Here is a 20,537-nt window from a genome sequence, read left to right as displayed (position 1 = left end):
TTGTTTCTCCCAGTAGAATGAAGCTTACGTATGATTTGGTCTGTTTTTGTTTTTTTTTTATTTATTTTCATATGAAGTACAATCACTGACATTCTAATAGGCTGCCAAAATTTCTTTCCTGGACTAGTAGTAAATATGGATATATATTTGAGAGTATGATTCTAAGCTGTTAAACTTACTGTTACATACTGGAGGGCATACTGATGAGAATTCATTTCATTTCTCATACATGAATTACTAATGGCACATAAAATTGTACAAATATTTTATGATGCTCACCTGAAACCACAAGCTATTTACAATCTTGCTTAGCAAGAAAAGAGGCAACACCCACATGGTGCTGAACGTCCAAGTGAGTATTGGATGTATCCATGACCAGACAGTATTTTCTGTGTCTGGTGAATGGCCGAAGAGTATGGACAAGAAGAATCTCAAAAAAGGCAGCACCCCACATTCAAAAAGAAATATACTGAATAAAAACACAACACCATTTAGTGCACAACACTGTAGTGCACGAGATAACACGGAAACTGTCCTGGAAATTAGAATGTTTTAGAAAGCAAACATAATAGTATTTGACTGCCAACAGTGTTGCATGTGGATAAATTAAATACAGTGCTTACTCTGGCTCTTTGGAAGACACTTTCGATGTTTCATCTTTTCTAGAGGAATCCCTTCTCCTGGGCGTAGCGTCCTTCTTGGGTGTACTCTGAGATGCCTTTTCTTTTATCTGCTTATCCAGAATAAATATTCCTACAGTGCCTTTTATGCTATCTATACACCCGCGGAAAACAGCGTACATTATGCCCTAAAAGAAGATGCGTCGTTAGAACAGTGTCACTCAACACTGCAAAGTAAGTTCCTGCAATCCAAGGCAACAAAGTACATCGGGCAGCAAGATTTTGCACCTTTGTAACACTTTTAACAGTTTCTGGGAGATGTGCAAGAAAACGGGGCCATTCATAAAGTATTCTGTTACTCGAACTCCTGTAATAACTAAAATGACTTACATAAAAATGTTCCATTTTGTATATTCCGCGAGTCACATTCAAACAAACTCAACTACAACATTCAGAAAATATCATTGCAATAACAAATCACGATCGATTCTCGATACGAAGCGCATGGCTACATGTCGGGGGAAGGGCTTGCTTTGTCATTATTCTTTAGTGGAGAAACCATTCTGGTTTTAAATGCTAAACGAGAAAATAAAGATCAGTTATGTTAATATTTCGTCGTCTCCATTAAATGATAATGAAACGATAGATCGACACAGAATCTGATGTCAGGGGAGGAGCAGCTGCCACAATAACCTTGTCCAGTTGTCTGGTTTGTGATGCATTATGGTTGTGTACGGTGTTTACATCGTATCGAAGTCTGGTGGTCTGATATTTAATCATGATCACAATGTACCAAAAATTGAGACAGAAAAAACGTTCAGTTATCCCTTGGATATTAAGCTTATATATGAAAATAAAAAGATAGTAGTTGTTTTTGGTCAGAGGGATGGTATAATGGGTAAGTTTTTAAGTGTCAACACAATGCAAGATTCTGGGTTGAACCACAGAGGAACTACCTGAGAGTTACCTTACGTTGAAATAACATTTTTGAAGGGGTATTTTTGTACTTGTCTTCAGTTCGAAGACTGGTTTGATTAGATCTGCATGCTAGTCTATCGTGTGCCAATCTCTTCACATTTACCGCTACCAGCATTCATTTGAATTTGCACGTTTAGTCTGGAACATTACTATACGAATTCTTTTTCATTGCATTATTTATTATAAATACGTCTGATTTCACTAACAATTACTCGCCCACGTTTATCACAAAGTCAAAAGTACCTCCCCAGACCAATTATTCTACTGCTTGTGGCGTCTGAGTAAACCACACATTAGTTTTAATTCCTTCTAGTTTGAATTGCTACATTAAACTATTATTATTGTTACTAAGTAAGCATCGTTCGTTGGCCATGCCCTGCCAGATTACGTCCTATCTTACCGACTATATATTAAAACCACTACTAAAACTAAGATATCAGGCAAAAAACTTTACGCAATACTGATTTTATAAACAGTGTTTGTAAACAAAACAAACAACTCTGTACATGTCTTTAATGTTTCTAGTTTGTGGTTACAAATGTGGTGATATGATGTTGACCAGTCAACAGTTCAACTTATAGGGAAGAATCCATTTACAGAATGTAGTGGCTGTTGCTTGAAGATATTATTCTTACAGCATAGGCATGATTCTAGCTCTGAACGTCCTAAGTGGCAACGTTTTAACATCCAGTGGTAGGTGGTCGAACATCTTCAGGACTGCTGTGGGGAAAACTGTCCAGTGTCTCACTTCATGTGACAACTTGGAATATCAATGGCAGCCATATCAGATGTGTCATAGTTGTGAATGTCTTGTCTTGCAGGAGCCTTGATTTTCTTTTACATAGGCAACAGAGTCGAATACATTCAGGCTAAATATTGTAATTGTTCTTAGCTGCTTGAAAGTGGATCTACAGTGGTCAAATTACATGCTTGAAGATATTATTCTTACAGCTTTCTTTTGTAGGAGCAATATGTTTTTACTTCCGGTAGTGTCTCCCCAATGATATGGCTGTGGAACAGTGCACCTTCCTGTTATCACATATTTGAGCTACCTGAGGAGATAAATTACTCAAGAGCGTAGAACACATATGTTCATTGTGTTCGGTCCACATCAGCTGTGATTGCCAGGAGTTTGACACCACTAACATTTGCTATGCGTCCACAGTCGACAACGCTGCATAATATTTTCTGGGTTGTATCTTCATTTAAGTTCATTTTGTTTGATTTGATCAACTTTTTGGCTACTTAAAAAGTGACTAAATAAATAAAAACAAATAGGCCTAAATAAATTCAAAATCCTTTAGTGTCTCTGCTGAATTTGTGTGTCCTTAGTTATTAATGGTGTATCATCTGCAAAGAGCAGGGTATGACCACCACAGCATTAGTCATTGACAAATATTAAAAAGAGCACAGGGCCAAGTATGGAGTCTGCAGCACACCGTCAAGTGCCATTTCATAAGACATCACTCCCTGGATGTGAGCACTTTGCTGCCTGTATTTTAGGTAAGATGACTTAGCCTCAAAAACCACACCCTTTATACCATAGGATTGTAATTTTTGCAACAGTGTCTTATGAGAAATGCAATAGAATGACTCATTTAGATCAAAAGAATTAGTGCCGTGCAGTTCTTTTCTTCAACTGCTTCCATTATTTTTGTTGTTACATCAAGCATTGTAGTAAATGTAGATTTCCCTCTTCTAAAATCCCTGTTGGTTATTCAGTGAGAGGTTGTTAGTCTTTGAAATGAAGCAACAGTTGGTTATTCATTGCAGTTTCAGCACACGATATGCCGCATATATCTATGCTAATACAGTGTTTAAAACCTTTCACAGTTTTCACTATGTCCTCTGGAAGCACTTTCTTCCTCCTGGTCAAGATACAACTATTACTAATGCTGATACTGCTTGTAATATCAATTTCCAAGTCTGGTACTTCAGCTACATTACTCCCAACAACACCAATAAAACCATCAGGGCTGCAAGCATTTAATAGGGCAGTAGGTCTTTTTCTGTGTTCGCCAACCAGTTCACAGGCCACTTTGCATGGGTTGCAGGCTTCAGAAATTGGCTTAATATTGTAACCCTTCTTGGCTGCTTCTACTTCCTTCCTGTAGAATCCTTTACCTTTCAGATAAGAGCAATGAATCATATCTTTGGCTCTGGCATCTGCTGCTGTTTTGTTGTTGTTGTTGTTGTGGTGGTCTTCAGTCCTGAGACTGGTTTGATGCAGCCCTCCATGCTACTCTATCCTGTGCAAGCTTCTTCATCTCCCAGTACGTACTGCAGCCTACATCCTTCTGAATCTGCTTACTGTATTCATCTCTTGGTCTCCCTCTACGATTTTTACCATCCACGCTGCCCTCCAATACTAAACTGGTGATCCCTTGATGCCTCAAAACATGTCCTACCAACCGATCCCTTCTTCTAGTCAAGTTGTGCCACAAACTCCTCTTCTCCCCAATTCTATTCAATACTTCATCATTAGTTATGTGATCTACCCATCTAATCTTCAGCATTGTTCTGTAGCACCACATTTCGAAAGCTTCTATTCTCTTCTTGTCCAAACTATTTATCGTCCATGTTTCACTTTCATACATGGCTACACTCCATACAAATACTTTCAGAAACGACTTCCTGACACTTAAACCTATACTTGATGTTAAAAAATTTCTCTTCTTCAGAAATGCTTTCCTTGGCATTGCCAGTCTACATTTTATATCCTCTCTACTTCGACCATCATCAGTTATTTTGCTCCCCAAATAGCAAAACTCCTTTACTACTTCAAGTCTCTCATTTCCTAATCTAATTCCCTCAGCATCACTGCTGTTTTAACTTGGTCATTTAACAGCAAAATAACACACATTGTGTTTGAACTTGTAAGTACACCATCCTTGTCTTTGCCCTTTTTTTTCTTCCATTTTGTAGTTTACTTAAGGGATTCTTTATTGTTACTGATGGGAAACAGTTGTCAAAATTTGTTTTCAGGAGCTGGAAAATATATGTGAAACAATCATTTGGTCCCAGTCCTACATCTTCAGACTGCAGTCAAATCCAACAAGGGCATACTCCACTGCCAATCGATTTGTCTGCTCATTTAGTGTGTGTACATTTGTCACCTGTGTATGACCAAACATTATTTAAAATGCCAAGACTCATGTTAGGATGATGGTTAAAATTTGCATCGAGCCATTGACATTTGAATACTCCATGGTTTCCCCAAATCAGTTAAGGCAATTGGTTCCTTTGAAAATGACATGGCTGATTTCTCTCCTCATCCTCACCAAAACAATACCTGTTATATTTCTAGTGACCTATTAGTCAAAGGTACATTAAACTATAACCCTTGTGTTTCCACTTTAATGTGTTATTGATTTGGATATACTGGATGTTAGAAGAATGTGCCAGGGAAGGAATAAGTAATTGGAGTGACTTTAAAAAATTAGCTTAGGAAATTAGTGTTCACTCTCAACTCAAAATATCATTTACATGTTCCCTCACCCAGTATAGAGAAATTAAAGTACAATATGGTCCCTATTTCTGAGCAGTTAGCAGATCTGGCTGCTATTTGAAGGAGCTGGTTAAATTTCCAATATTGCCCAGGATTTTTATTTGCTGGTAGGGCCTCAACTAGATGAACTCAGCCTTGTGAAGGTTAGTTGAGGAGGAACTTAAAATGAATAGTGATTTTGAGACTGAAAATCTGATAACAGTTGGGAGAGTGGTGTGATCAATATACTGATCCACCAGAATATTATGACCGCTGACTTGCCATTGATATAAACCCATCCAGTTGATCAGTTGATAGCAGAAATGATTGCTAGTGCCTCTCTCTCTCTCTCTCTCTCTCTCTCTCTCTCTCTCTCTCACTCTCACACACACACACACACACACACACATGGTACACAGTGTATGTAGTATCAGTGAGCATGCTGTCTGTGTGTAGAATGGGGAAGGTGCGCCATTCTATCTGAGCTTTGACCAAGGGCAGATTGTGATGGCCTGGAGCAAGAGCATTTTGGAAACTGCATGACCCGTTGGGTGTTCAAGGAGTGCCGTGGTGAGCATCTTCAACACATGGTGGTGAAACCACATCCATATGGCATGGGGTTATGTGGCCACCCATCATTACAGATGTTGGACATCATAGGCAGGGCAGACTGGTAAAGCAGGACAGGTGACGAGCTGTGGCAGAACTAACATCCGACTTTAATGCTGGGCAGAGTACAAGTGTGTATGAACACACAGTGCACCGAAGACTCCTAATGATGTGCCTAAGGAGTCGACGACCCATGCATGTGCCAATGTTAACAACACGACATTGGCTACTACGACTGAAATAGGCACATGACCATTGGCGCTCGATGCTGGTACAATGTTGCATGATCTCATGAATCCCGATACCTTGTTCATCATACCGATGGGAGGGCACAAATCCATTGTCTTCCAGGGGAAGAGCTCCTTAACACCTGTACTGTGGGCCAGAGACGAGCTGGCAGTGTCTCCATTATGCTATGGGAAACATTCCTGTGTGCATCCATGGGTCCAGTGTTCATGAAGACACCATGATGGCCAAGGAGTATCATATCCTGGTTGCAGACCGCATACACTGCTTCATGACGATCATGTTTCCCAACAGCAGTGGCATTTTTCAACAACATAATACACTACATCACAAGGCTAGGAGTGTGATGGGAGTCGTTCGAGGAACACAGTGGTGAGTTCCAGTTGATGTGATGGCCCTCCAACTCTCCAGATTTGAACCTGATTCAACACATCTGAGATGTGATTGAACATGGCTTCAGAGCTCATTACCCCCCTCCCCAGAATTTATGGCCATTAGGTGAGCTGCGTGTGCAAATGTGGTGCCAACTCCCTCCAGCGACCTACCAAGGCCCATTGCTTCCATGCCATGACATGTTGCTACTGTTATCCTTGCCAGAGATGGGCATACTAGCTATTAGGTAGGTGGTCATAATGCTCTGGCTGATCAGTGTATATGCTCCTCCATACCAGCTTCAGTGATGCTGTTTTCTGAAGATGGCCATGGCTTCTGGTTAGTAAAATTTGATCCTTATGGCCTAATCACAGAACTTTAATACTATTTGGTATTTTGTGTAGCCTGTTCAAGATATTTGTCCAAGTAAATCGTACGAGGCCTCAGAAACTATCAGGCATTGTAAGTGTCAATACATCACTAGTGTTAACATATACAGTAGTCAATACAGTAGTGATAATAAATATAGAACTAACTTACAATGTCATACTTGGTCAGGTTATTGTTCTTGACACATATGACTTGGTACCCATGATCGTTCCCATTTAAATACACCCAATCTGTGTAGTAGTAGTAGTAGTAGTAGTAGTAGTGTCAGTGTCAAGGCTCCTGTTTTGGCCACTACCTCACTTTGGCCACTTTGATGCAGTTAGTGAATTTTGAAGCTTCTTTTGAATATCAGCCAATCTTGCAATAACTTATTATGGACAACATGAAATGTGCTATTCAATTAGATGTAGAAGCATTCCTTTATTATTGTTCAGAATCATGATTTTGTGAAAATATCTGTGTTGAAGTTGTTTCACCGAGTTTTTCTTTAAGCAACACATAATTTGTTTTTAATATTCTACACATTTAAATAAAACATCAGAACAAACTGTTGGAAGGTAAGGTTAAGTATTATAGTTTCATTTCTTACAAGTTCAGTATGGTACAACCCAACAACATATTATTAAACTTCTGTGGCCATTAACAAACCCATCTTTAGTCATGGTTCCCTGTTACGCCCATGCTTTTGGCCATAAGTAGAGATGTGTGTGTCCTGTAGTGGCCACTTTTAAAAATATGACACAACATCTATAATACAGTTTTGGTCTTCATTTCTAACTAGACTGATTTTATTTAAGTAGGCATATTTAAACAGTTTCCAGTATTTTTTTTATACAGAGATAGACCTAATTATTAGTCTTGTCTGAGCACCTCATATTAATTGATCTATCCTTGTAACTTAGTGAAATTTGTTACATGAATTAGCCGGCTGCGGTGGTCTCGCGGTTCTAGGCGCTCAGTCCGGAGCCACGCGACTGCTACGGTCGCAGGTTCGAATCCTGCCTCGGGCATGGATGTGTGTGATGTCCTTAGGTTAGTTAGGTTTAAGTAGTTCTAAGTTCTAGGGGACTGATGACCACAGATGTTAAGTCACATAGTGCTCAGAGCCATTTTTGTTACATGAATTTTGAAAATATAACACTTTTTAACCCAAAGTTTTGGAGTCAACCAAAAAATAAGAGATTTCAGTATCCTCTCAGTGGAGTTAAAAATGCGCTGGAGGCTATTCTTGGGGGAATGAAAGTTGTTACTGCAAGCAAATTGTATAATGCTCCAAGAACATTAAGGAATAAAATTTCTGGTCTGTCTCCACTACTGGGCACTGTGGCACATATTCTGTCTTGAGAGGGAGGGGGAGAAAAAATATTGATGGGCTTGGTTGTGGACTGTCCAACATGATGCTGCCAATTTGTGAGGACAATCTCTATTGATCTTTGCAAAAACTTATTGAAAAGGCAGATTTATGAAATTCTAATGCTGCATTGCAAACAATCAAACTGGAGAAAAGTGCTATCGTGGCTTTATTAAGAGCGAGAAAGTTTTTTTCACTAAAATATGCTGGATGTTAATGGGGCTAGAGGTTCCATTACAGGGAAGAAAAATATGAAATTGGTTCCAGGAAGTATCTGAAGCTCTTAATGATTAAGGATATGTTAAACAACCCTAACAGAGATATAGCTTTGCCACAGCCTCTGGGACATCTCCAGAATGAAATTTTCACTCTGCAGCAGAATATTTACTGATATGAAACTTCCTGGCACATTAAAACTGTGTGCTAGACTTAGACTTGAAGTTGAGACCTTTGCCTGTCGCTGGCAAGTTCTCCACCGATTGAGCTACCCGAGCATGACTCGTGATCATCCTCACAGCTTTACTTCTGCTAATACCTTCTATCCTACTATTCATACCAGCGCACATTCTGCTGCAAAGAGAATACTTCATTCTGGGAACACTGGCAGAGTTTCTAATATTGATAAAACATCTTTTTCCTTTCCCCTAAAGGGGAATTAGTCATAGGTTGTTTCTAGGCCAGTCATTACAATACATTTTGTTTAACTGTTTTCTATTCCACTCAATTGCTGCAACTTTTACCTGCTGTATGCCTGTTTGTTTTGTTATGTTCTTGTATAAAGAACAAATTACTTTCTAAAAAAATGATTCTATAATTATTTGAAGCCTGTTTTTACATGCTTGTAACATACAGCCTTTGAAACAATAGTTGATTTCTTTTTAAGATATTCTTATACTTTTTTCCTATAGCAAACATATAACCTGTTTTGAATTGTCCTTAAGAAGGCCATAAGTCGTGCCTAGATGCTAGTAGTAGTAGTGGTGGTGGTGATGGTGGTGGTGGTGGTGGTGGTGGAGTAGTGGATAACTTTTATGTAGCTATCAAATGTCATTTAAGGGAGAAAAAGCAATTCATATTGACAAAATCAAGCAATGTAAACAAAGGAAACTCCAGGTAGGAATATCGACAGTGTAGGAAAAGATAGATTGCTACTTACCGTAAAGAGGACATGTTACATGGGAGATGGGCGCAATTAAAAGACACTTACTTATTGCATGAGGCGTGCTTGCTTGTGTGTGTGAATGGTGTTTGTTTCTCTTTTGCTGATGAAGGCTGCGACCAAAACTTTTGTGTAAGTGTCTTTTAATTGTGCCTGTCTGCAACTTAACGTGTTTTCTTTACAGTAAGTAGCACTCTATCTTTTCCTATAATTCGTATAGTCAGATATTTGCATACATACAGATGGAACAGATAGTCAGCTGTAGCCTTATATCGTGGGCAGGGCCGGTTTAAGGCACAAGTGACATGAGCCACAGCTTGGGATGCAAAACTGAAAGGATTGTCAGAGGCGCCACAGGTGTAAGAATTCTGTATGTGACATTCCAAATTAGTAGTGGCTGCTTCAGGTGCCAAAGTGAGTGGAGCACCAGGGGCACCCACGTGGGATGTTTATAAAAAGTGCATATCACTGCAAATGGTGAAATCTGACACAGGTGAAAGAGTGTGAAACAAAAGAGGGTTGGGGTGGGCTCGAAAGTCACTTCTGTGGAAAAATGTTCTAGTACTCTTCCTGATAGTAGGAAACCATGGAAAACCTAAATCAGGATAACTAGTTGTCTCGGAGACTCCTCTCTCCTGAAAATATGACTAGTCTGCTTAAAATGGCTCAACCTCATTCATTTTACTCCTAGTATACAATACAGGTCAGCTGATCCTATTGAGAATAGATGTTGGCTTTGTTCCTTAATATGACATATTATGTCATATGTGTGCAGACAGAACACTGACATTATTTCTTTTGTGTCTATATCACTTTTTGTAATGTAGGTTGTGATGACACACTGCCCTGTTGTGTAGCCTGGGGTATAGATTAGATTGAAAGATGAGAGTTTCATAAATTCTTGCAAAGAAATTATCTAATAACATAAAAAGCTGGTGCTACATTGATAATTCATTTCTCAATACCAGTTGCTGAGTGCATTATGGTACACACACTGTCAGTTGACATCAGGATCCCATGATGATGTTTGCTTTCCATTTTATGTATCCTAACTTCTTATTTGCTTACATGAAAACTGTGCGTATATCCCTTCATAATTACTGGAGATGAGCTCAGAACAAGGATAAGATATCTAGTTGTATAAGTTGCAGAGCTTTGATGTAGGGCTCTGAAAGTGTAAGAAAAAAAGAAGTTTGTTGTGAAATGGAAGAGGTGCTTTATTATTTTAACTAATGTTACATATTTTTGCCAAACCCTTACACTGTGTCATTAAGTAAACCCTCTTTGTATAGAGCTTAACAGGTAGCCTTATTTTTTAACTGTGTCTGAAAGAGCTTATTTTATTAAAATATTCTTAATCTCATTAGGCAGTTTATTGTACAATTTGAAATATTGTTAGAAAATGTTTTGAGTGTTATATTTATTCTTTTATAGTAAATATAAGTTCAGTCTAGATCTTGTTCTATGGTCATGAACAGAGCTATTTATGCAATAGTTATCAAAGATGTTAGATGTGCTTAACTGATTGGCAGATTTACTTGCTTGATGTAGTTAAAATGCTCAGTGATTTGAACAGGTATTTACAATGAACTCAAGTACTATTTTTAGATAGTATATGGCTATTTTCTTTAGTTGGAAAACTGTTTGTATATTTTGTACACATGTTCCCCAGGAAAGAATTTCATATCTAAGATTTGAGTGTTTGTACAAATGTTATGTACTTACAAGGCACTGACTGTTACTCGCTGGTGACAGGACTCCAAGGGGATAACATACAGATGACACAGTAAATAATAAAGGTATAATTCGGAGTACTCGTAAACTAGCTCTACAATAAGTTCTGGGAGCCATGCTGCAAATTATCCTCAATGCATTTTTTTTGCAATTTAAAAATACTGGTAAAAAGTTTTGTTGGCTCCTTAGTATACTGCTGTGTGTTTTATGACTTACAGCATTATAAATTACTTTGAGCACAGTAATAGTAAAAAAGTGGCATAGGTTCCTCAGAGCAAATATACACTTCCTTATTTATTATACTAGATTTTCTATAATGTTTATCATGAAGACAGTTGGAAATCCTTTATTATCACAAGGAAAAATTGACAGCATTTTAGTCTGGTTCTATTAACATGCGTTGATGTCATGTAATATGTACATCATCATCTTTTCTTGACTGATGAGGAGGGAATTTGCATTACAGATTTCACCAGCTATTAGTTCTACTTCATATTTTAATATCTCTACTGTTCTTGTTATTACATAGGCCATGAGAACATTAGAAAAAACTACTGCACTTACATTGTTGCTTCATGTTAAACAAATTCTACATTGGAATATCAACAATAAAAAGAATAGATTTGCTACTCACTAGAAAGATGACATGTTGACTTGCAGACAGGCATAATGAAGAGACTATTACACACTGAGCTTTCAGCCAAAGCCTTTTTCAGAAAAGAAAGAAACACAAACACACATTTACACATGCAGGCACATTTGGCCACTACCTTCGGCCTCTCTGGCCAGACTACAGCTGTTGTGTCCAGAGTGGGGCAGGGAAAGGGGAGGAATAGCAGGGTATTTGTAGCAGGAGAGAAGAGTGCCATCTGGTGGAGCATGCCAGGGGCAAAGGTGGTAGGACAGTGTTGCCAGGTGCAGCATCAGGAGGCTATGTGTGATGGAGGAAGTGGGGGTGGGGGACAGGGCGCAGAAAAGGAGAGGAGCAGAGAGGGGAAAAGACTGTTGGTGCATTGTCAGTGAGCATTTCACAATGAGGGCAAGACGATATGAACTGGGAGGAGATTATAGGACAGAGGGGAGTTGAGACTGTTGAGTGAAAGGTATTCGGACAGTAGGTTATCATAGGTTAAGGCTGGGATAATTTCGGGAGCAGGAAATTTACAATACCATGAAGATATTGTCAGTGAACCTGAACCAGTCAAGAGTTCGAGGTTTTCGGAGGCTAGGAATGGGCCATAAACAGGTTGCCGTAGGATGGTGCCATGCAGATGCCTGTGGCTATGCTGTGGATTCATTTGTATACCTTCCCTTCGAAGGAGAAGTAGTTGTGTGTTAAGGTAAAATTAGTAAGATGTATGAGGAATGAGGTTTGTAGTCTGAAGGACACTGGGAGAGGTAGTGTTTAGTTGCAGCAAGACTGTGGCCATAAGGGATGTTAGCATATAGGGATGCTGCATCAACAGTGGGGAGTAGGGATTCAGGAAGTAAAGAAGCAGGCATGTGGGCTGGAAGAAAAGCCGTTACGCAAACAAACAGTGATATAATTATGAAAAGGAAAGATGGCTACTTGCCATAAAGATGACACATTGAGCTGCAGACCAGCATGACAAAAATACTGCTACACATGTTCCATCAGTTGTACAGAAACTCCCTAATATAAATAGTAAATACAATTTGAACTTGTACTTAGATTCATGTAGAATACCAGCATGCGTGGATAGTCACCCAGACTATATACCACTAAGTTCAACACGAAAAATTCTAGTAAACAGTGGAAAAGCCCTCTGGATTAATAACAATATGAATTAGGATAGGTTGCTACTCAACACACAGATGAGACATTGAGGGGCGGACAGGCTCATTTAAAAGCAGACTAAGCTATCATACAAAGTCCTACATCAGATTTAGAAAAAAATCTGGGAAGAGACTTCATCTGATAGCTTAGTCTACTTTCAATGGGAGTATGTGCTTTTTCTAAATCTGGCAAAGGAAGTTGTCCAATAGCTTAGTTTACTTTTAAATATGCTTGTTTGTTGCTCAGTGCTTCATTTATGTGGTGAGGCATGAAGTATTCTAATTCATGTTGTCAAAACATTCTGTAAATCATGTAAGATTTCACTTATTCAACCTGATTTTCTGTACCTTTGTAGAACTGCAGTTTGTTGTATAATGTTTCACATGATACTGTATCGAAAGCTTTTGATAAATCAAAATGTCTTCTCCGAACCACTGATCTGGTTTCCGTATGCATAACACACTGTGCAAACAAAGGCAAAGCAACTTAAATTGTATCTTAACCCAGCATTAGTTGTGATTAATTATCACTTAAGTCTGAGTGTATTTAAAGGTATTTTTCAATTGAACTGTCCAGTGTAGATTGTGTCACTTCTGACACAGGCCTGCAACTGTCACAACTTGAGAAGCCAGCTTCCTAATTGACTAGAATAACTATTCTATAATTTCTGTTAAAAAGAATATCACAGCCCAATCAATCCAAAGAGCAAGAAATACACTTAGCAGGCTTAAACAGTTTCACTAGCCTATCAATAGCATGACCTGAGTATCCCTGGGAGAGGAACTAGGTATGATATTAATGCTCTCAGGATTAATGTAATTCTCCAGACAAGCAAGGGTGAAGTTTCCCATACCATGTTAGAACATTTTGCCCAAATCATCACCATCATCGTCAACAACTACTATGATCCAGCCATCTACAGTAGTGAACATTCTCTGAGAGGAGCAATTGTGGCTTGAGTTCTTCCAGTGATAAAATCTAAAGCAGTCCTTAAAGGCAATGTCTGGTATCATTCTTACCCTATACCTCTACTATATTATAAAAATCTGTTACACTACTTCTAATGCGGTAATTTTACAATGCTTCCCAAGCAGAGTTCGGAGTTCAATTGCTCTTCATAACCCTTTGCAATTTGTAGTCATTCACTTGTCTCCTGACAAAGCTGAAACAACAGAATCATTTTGAATGTGAAAACGTTTACTTGTATTTTATTGTCAGGTGGAGGTAAGAGTCTGCTACTGTTCCTTCTTTCAATTTTGACATGAATACAGATATTGCGATAAGTAAATACAAAATACTCAACTACAAGTGCTCAACAATGGAAAGACTACTGAACTCAATGTGATCTCTGTATAATTCTACATATAGGACAAGAAGCAATGTATTCCATTGTAGCAGCACTTTATTGTAGGTTGCTGGAACAGAAAAGCATCAAAAAAGTTTAGAAAATGGTGCAAGTCATTCTTGTTTCCAGGAAGAGTTCTGAGACAAATGCACATGTCTGGAGACCTAATTCACTTAATTCACTGGCAATGTATTTTAGAACACATTTTATGCTCATGTATTATGACACAGACCAAAACCTCCTGTGCAGAAACCAATTCCACAAACATCAATTTTGTGAAACTGTGATCTCTCGATTTGTCCGTGAGATCTAGAAGAGAGTAGATTTGGGCACCTGAGTTGATGCTATGTTCCTTGACTTTCAAACTATGTTTAATAAATTTATACTTTGCCATCTTATGAATCAAACACGAACTCGACTAGCTTTTTGTGATTGGGTTGAGGGCTACTTGGCTGATAGAACTCTGTGTCATCTTAACAAATTGAAATAGTGAGGTATGAAAGTGAGGGAGTGTTATAGGGTTGCTACTCTTCAAGATATTTATAAATCATCTGGTGGGTATCTGTCAGTATATGAGCTTGTTTTATATGCCAGATTGTAATAAAATGCAGGAAACTTTCAAAGGATCAAAGTTTGGTACACAATTTGTTAGCTATAAGTATAAATAAATGGTCATTATTGCACACAAATAATCAGAGACCCCCTCCCCCCAATTGTTTGATTAAATGGTCTGTGATCAGTGACTGGATATACAGGGTGATTCAAAAATGCATGTAAATATTTCAAGGGTGTATTTGTGAGGTAAATATAAGACAAAAATGTTCTATACAATTTTTTCCATACTTGGCTTATTACAGAGTTATGAACAAAACAGGATAATACATTCAATACAACGTAAGGTATTTAATTCCCAGAGTTCACAGTTTAATTACAGTGCATTTGGACTAACAACGCAAACTGATAAATAAACGTGACGTAACAAACTGAAACAATTCCTCGCGAACACTGTATTAATTTAGGTCCTGTTGATTGAACTACAGCAATGCACAATAACTAAGGAAAATTGAAGCATTTTACAGACTGTACTGTACTGTACTGTATTTGCACAAATCTTAATGCAATGCATGTTCAAAATGCTGTCCCTGAACTTGCAGACAGACCCGTGCTCGTCGCATCAATGATCTCTGCACATTACACAGTCCGTTCAACTCTCCACGAATAATTTCACAACCACCTTCAATTCTTTGTTGTAGCACTTCTCTGTTCGGTACTGCAGAAGAATACACCAATGTCTTTAGTCGGCCCCATAAATAAAAGTCTAAAGGGTTCAGGTCAGGTGATCTGGCCAAGCAATTGGTCCTCCGCGACCTATCCATCGATGTGGATACGCAGAATTGAGGTACGCCCTTACGTTGCGGCTGTAATGGGCGGGAGCACCATCGTGCATAAACCACATGGTGGCTCGTGTTGCAAGAGGGACATCCTGTAACAATCCAGGCAATTCTCCCTCCAAAAATTCGCAGTACGCGTGCCCATTCAGCCTTGGAGGCAGAACATGAGGTCCGAGTAAGTAATTCCCCACAATACCACACCAAATGTTTATGGAGAATTGATGTTGATATCCACGCACAATTCTCGCGCCAGGATTCTCGACAGCCCACTGGTGCATATTATGCGAATTGATTACACCCGCACGAGTAAACATGGCCTCATCTGTAAATAATATCCGCCGAATGAACATTGGATCATTCAAATGACGCTCTTGTAACCACTGGCAGAATTGCTGACGGCGAGGATAGTCTTCAGGTGTCAATTCGTGCACTTTTTGCAGGTGAAATGGATGCAACTGTTGTCTCCGAAGCAGCCGCCATACAGTAGATTGTGGAAGTCGTACAGCTGCACTAATTTGTCTCGTACTGATAGATGGATCTTGGTCTACCAGGTCCAAAACATGTTCCTCGACGTTCACTGCATGCTCAAGTGGTCGACCTGAATGTGGCCCAGGACGAATGCCATACTCCCGCATACGTCTGTCCACAGATACAAACGTCTGATGACTTGGTAACCGTCTTCCTGGAAACAGCTCACTGTACCTTCGTCTTGCTGCAAGTGCATTTCCATCTGCTGCACCATACACAAGGTGCATATCAGCATACTCACTGTTTGAGTACATCATGTGCACGAAACCTTTAGCCTTCCGACGATGAATGAACGACAGGACGTACTTTTCCGTTACCAACAACATCAGCGCCATCTTCCGTACAGTAGGAGTAAACATCACGTGCAAACAAAAACAAACACTATTCATGCAGTTTCGAATCAACTGTTGGGAGATACGTATGTGAATTACGTACCAGAATATGGCATCCTGCTGCTTGCACTGCCGTCGTTTTGATACGGACATGACTTTCGTATTTAACGATAACTCTGGAATTAAACGTTTATGGAAAAACATTTATAGAACATTTTTGTCTTATATTTACCTCACAAATACACCCTTAAAATATTTACATGCATTTTTGAATCACCCTGTATAAAGAACCATAAAATATGCAGCAGTATTGATCTGGTCCAACCTATTGTGGAACAACACATTAAAGTAGTCATAGGAAAAGCAGACACCAAACAAATTCATTGGAAGCATCTTAAGGAAATTTTATTCACCCAATGAAGTGGTAAGTTGCATAATCCTCATTCAACTGATTCTTGAGCATTGCCTGTCAGTGTGGACACTTACCAGTAAATGTTGCAGCACATCACTGTGAATTTTCAACATTTTGGCTTCATATGGGGAGGAGAAACACTGACAAAGACTCACCAGTTTGTGGTGAATCTGATTTATACATTTCATTATGCTACATTTTGATGATTTCCCATTTATATTACCATGAAAGGACAGAAGAAAACACAGTTGAAATCTGTCCTTTCTTTTAGCTGATGACAGCCTGTTTTAAAATTTTGCAGGATACAAAGTAAATGTTTAGAGTTCATTGTATTGCAATTGGCTGGCTCATCTTTTTTTAGGACTAAATGTAGTACTTAGCCACTTCTCTTTCCACTTCCCTTCCGATTTTTATCTAGTGTTTGAAAATCTTAAATAACCCATGTTTCAACAGTTTATTATGGACACTACTGACCCAACCGTGTAACCCCCACAAAACCTTTCCTCCTCCTCCTCCTCCTCCTCATACACCACCACCACCACCACCACCACCACCACCACCACTGTTATTCGGAATGTTTGCTCTGTTGTTGTGGGACTTAAGAGTGGTATTTGTCAGGGTGACAAGTTTTTACTTCATTTTTTTTATTCCATTACACATTTCTTTTGCTGCCGTCCTTGTTTGAAAACAGACATTTTTTACTGGCACTAGTAGTCCAGGTTTTGCAAGTTTTATTTAACAAATAAATAAATATATCTTTCCTTATTTCAAACTGTTTGATGATTATGGGAAAAGTTGGTAAATATTTGTAACTTTTAAAACCACCATTAATCACCTGGGAAAAATTGTAGGTTTCTGTGTGGAAAGGAAATGTCAGCTGTGATCCATATAGTTCCAAGGGATAAATATTTATTCATAAATAATAAAAGGAAATTCTTGTTGAAATTTCTCATTTGCTGTATTTCAGACACAACATTTATTACATTTTTGTTATTTTTTTCCAGTTGGACATGTCTTAATCTCAGTGAATGGGATACCAGTCACAGGGAGACAACTGGATGATGGTAGAGATGTATTTGAGGTTTTAGAAAATGAAGAGAATTTTCCTCTTAACTTGAGATTTGGAAGATCTAAAATGACAACCAATGAAAAAATTTTCTTGGCCAGCATGTTCTATCCACTCTTTGCAATTGCAAGTCAGTTAAGTCCGGAGCCAAGAAGTTCTGGAATTGAAGTACTGGAAGCAGATACCTTTAAACTCCACTGTTTTCAGACACTTACAGGTGCAGTAACTTTGCACCTCACATAGTATCTGAGCATATAGTTCATGAAGCTGACAATTTTTTTTTCTTTTATAGGAGTAAAATTCATGGTGGTAGCAGAACCTCAACAACAAGGGATGGAGGTCCTGCTAAAGAAAATTTATGAACTGTATTCAGACTATGCACTGAAAAACCCATTTTACTCATTAGAGATGCCAATAAGATGTGAACTATTTGATACTCATCTCCAAAGTTTACTTGATACTATAGAAAAACAAGGAGTAAGTAATGTGTAGTTGGTAATACAGGAAGGAACATTTGAAAAATTGTTTCAGTTTGTTTGTATTATAAATATAAAGCTTACAAGAAATCTGTGATATATGACTAAAATGATTGTTCAATTCGCTATTGAAATGTAGTTGATAAGGAAAAAAAATAATTTTCATGCTGGTTCAGAAAAAAGAACAGCTTGTTATATTTCTGATTTCTGTATCTCTGATCCCCAAGATTTTATCTGATTCTGGTTTATCATTGATTTTTATGGTGCCTTTCTTGTCATCATTGTAAGACACATTTCTGTTGTTCTGTCTTTGTTTCTTCAACATTTGAAAAATCGAAAAAAAAAGTGATAGTGTTGCTGAAATCTTGGACTGAAGTAAGTCACATAATAGCACAGTTTGGGAGTAGTTCACATTTCTTTGATGTATTTGCAAAGCTTAATTGTGGATGCTGCAGGAACTATGAAGAGGGAAGCAAACAATGTCTTATGCTTTACTTAAATGACAACACAATTAGTCTTCTGTACTTTTAATTGCTCAGTCCCTCAACTAACACAGTGAATAGCTACATAATTGGATAGATAAAAAATCTTCCCACGAAGTGGCAGCAGAACACATACATAAAAGACTGATGTGATTGGCAATCTTTTGAGCCAGAGGCTCCTTCTTGAGGCAGAAGGGTTGAAAAGGAAGGAAGAAGAATGAAGGAAAAGGACTGGAGTGGTCTAAGAAAAGGGGTAGATTTTGGGAAAGTCACCCAGAACCACGCGTTAGGGCAGACTTACCATACAGGATGAGAAGGAAAGGCTGATTACGAAGCAAGCTGGGAGATTTTTACTTCCCCTCATGTTTTGCCATCTGCCTCCTTAAAATTCAGTTTTTCAATTTCAAGTAATTACCATTAACATACGTAAATATTATCTGCATTTCCATAGAAGAGAAAGGTTGGTCCTCAGTTTTAAAGAATATAACATCAGATCTAATTTTGTGCTTAGTTTTATGTGTGTAATTGATTTTCTATTTTATTTTGACTATTCCTACTTAGTATCTTTTGTTATAGGTTGAAATCAGTAATTTTTTGTAACTTAAATTCTATTGTTGACGTATAAACAAATATAAATTCTGTACTCATTATAAACATTTGGAAGACGAAATACTAGTAATCTTAAAGTATCTGTTTGGCTGTAGTTGGAAACATGTTAGCAAAGCCAGCCCTTAATTAATTCCAAACTAATTAACAGTTTGTCCAAAGTATTGTTTGTGTACTTATATTTATTAATTTCATGATTTAAACAAATAATATGGCTTAACCCTTGCAGTAGAAGAAACTGTTAAAAAGAACCAGTTTTTCAATGTTTTCAGTTAATTTAATGAGTTAAGTTTTTAATTATAATTTCTGTAAATTAAACTTCGAACAATGTGTAATTTCAGTACCTATTATTGTGATGATATATAAGGGCCCAAATTTTAGTCATGAGACAGTTAGTCTGTGGCTGAGTTTCAGTCGAGAAGCCTGTGTTGGTTAGAACATCATCAACAATGCTTCAACTTTTCTGTAAGTGCTACGCAATTAGACCGTGTGTAAAAACAATGACAGTGTCTGCTCCGTAGGTACCTTTCTAATCTTCAAGAACTGTGAACTTTGTTGCTAGGTTTTTACTGCTTGTAGACATTCAATAGTAAACTGTTTTAGCAGTATGTGGAGGTTTGTCTGCACACTATTAATGAGGCTTCGAAAGTTAAACAATAGTGCACTGGCCTGATAACTGTATATTATCAGGAGGTTGTGAACAGTGAAATTAAAGTACTGTGAAATGCAACTGTGCACCTGTCGGCTACATGATTTACAGTAGTCAGTGTTGGAATCCACAACCCATTTTTCAGCCAGTGTAGCAACGCAGTACGTCGACACTGAGGACATCAAACAAATGAAAGAAACAAAGAAGGTGAGCCACTACAAGTAGTTAACTTTACTACTGCATTATCAAATAATTTGTATCATATTGACAGTAAATATTGATACATGGGACACATCAACTGAACAAAAGTGTCACATGCATCTTAAAAAAGTACTTGCGTGGTTGTATATTGTCTATTTTCAGATTTTTAAATGCCAAGTCACACCGTAGTTAGAGGTCCACTTTAAACTGTCTTCCTCTGATTGGGAATTAACTACATGTGGTGTTCCTCAAGGTTCCATCTTGGGTCCATTGCTTTTTCTTGTGTACATTAATGACCTCTCGTT

The 20,537-nt window shown here is 38.2% G+C and overlaps 2 protein-coding genes across 3 annotated transcripts in view; one reads left to right on the top strand and one right to left on the bottom strand.

The window, feature by feature from the left end:
* Nucleotides 1–1,324, bottom strand: part of LOC124619891 (etoposide-induced protein 2.4 homolog) — a 39,829-nt gene extending 38,505 nt beyond the window's left edge. Inside the window, exons 1-3 of one of the 2 annotated variants that reach the window (XM_047146520.1) lie at nucleotides 909–1,324; nucleotides 624–808; nucleotides 280–535 (exon numbers count right to left, since the gene is read on the bottom strand). In XM_047146520.1, coding sequence (XP_047002476.1) covers nucleotides 280–535; nucleotides 624–808; nucleotides 909–1,025 — 558 coding nt within the window. In that variant the 5' untranslated portion in view covers nucleotides 1,026–1,324. The remainder of the gene's footprint in view (nucleotides 1–279; nucleotides 536–623; nucleotides 809–908) is intronic. The other variant, XM_047146521.1, reaches the window with a different exon arrangement.
* On the top strand, nucleotides 1,179–19,265 carry LOC124619892 (trafficking protein particle complex subunit 4). Its single transcript, XM_047146522.1, has 3 exons — nucleotides 1,179–1,518; nucleotides 17,757–18,035; nucleotides 18,111–19,265. Exons 1-3 carry the CDS (start codon nucleotides 1,344–1,346, stop codon nucleotides 18,308–18,310), a joined length of 654 nt encoding a protein of 217 aa, XP_047002478.1. The 5' UTR covers nucleotides 1,179–1,343; the 3' UTR covers nucleotides 18,311–19,265.
* The last annotated feature ends 1,272 nt before the right edge of the window (nucleotides 19,266–20,537 follow it).

This window comes from Schistocerca americana, chromosome 6 (genome assembly GCF_021461395.2).
Source record: "Schistocerca americana isolate TAMUIC-IGC-003095 chromosome 6, iqSchAmer2.1, whole genome shotgun sequence".
NCBI lineage: Eukaryota > Metazoa > Arthropoda > Insecta > Orthoptera > Acrididae > Schistocerca > Schistocerca americana.
Note: the sequence above shows the minus strand (reverse complement) of the source record. Positions and strands in the feature narration are given on the sequence as shown.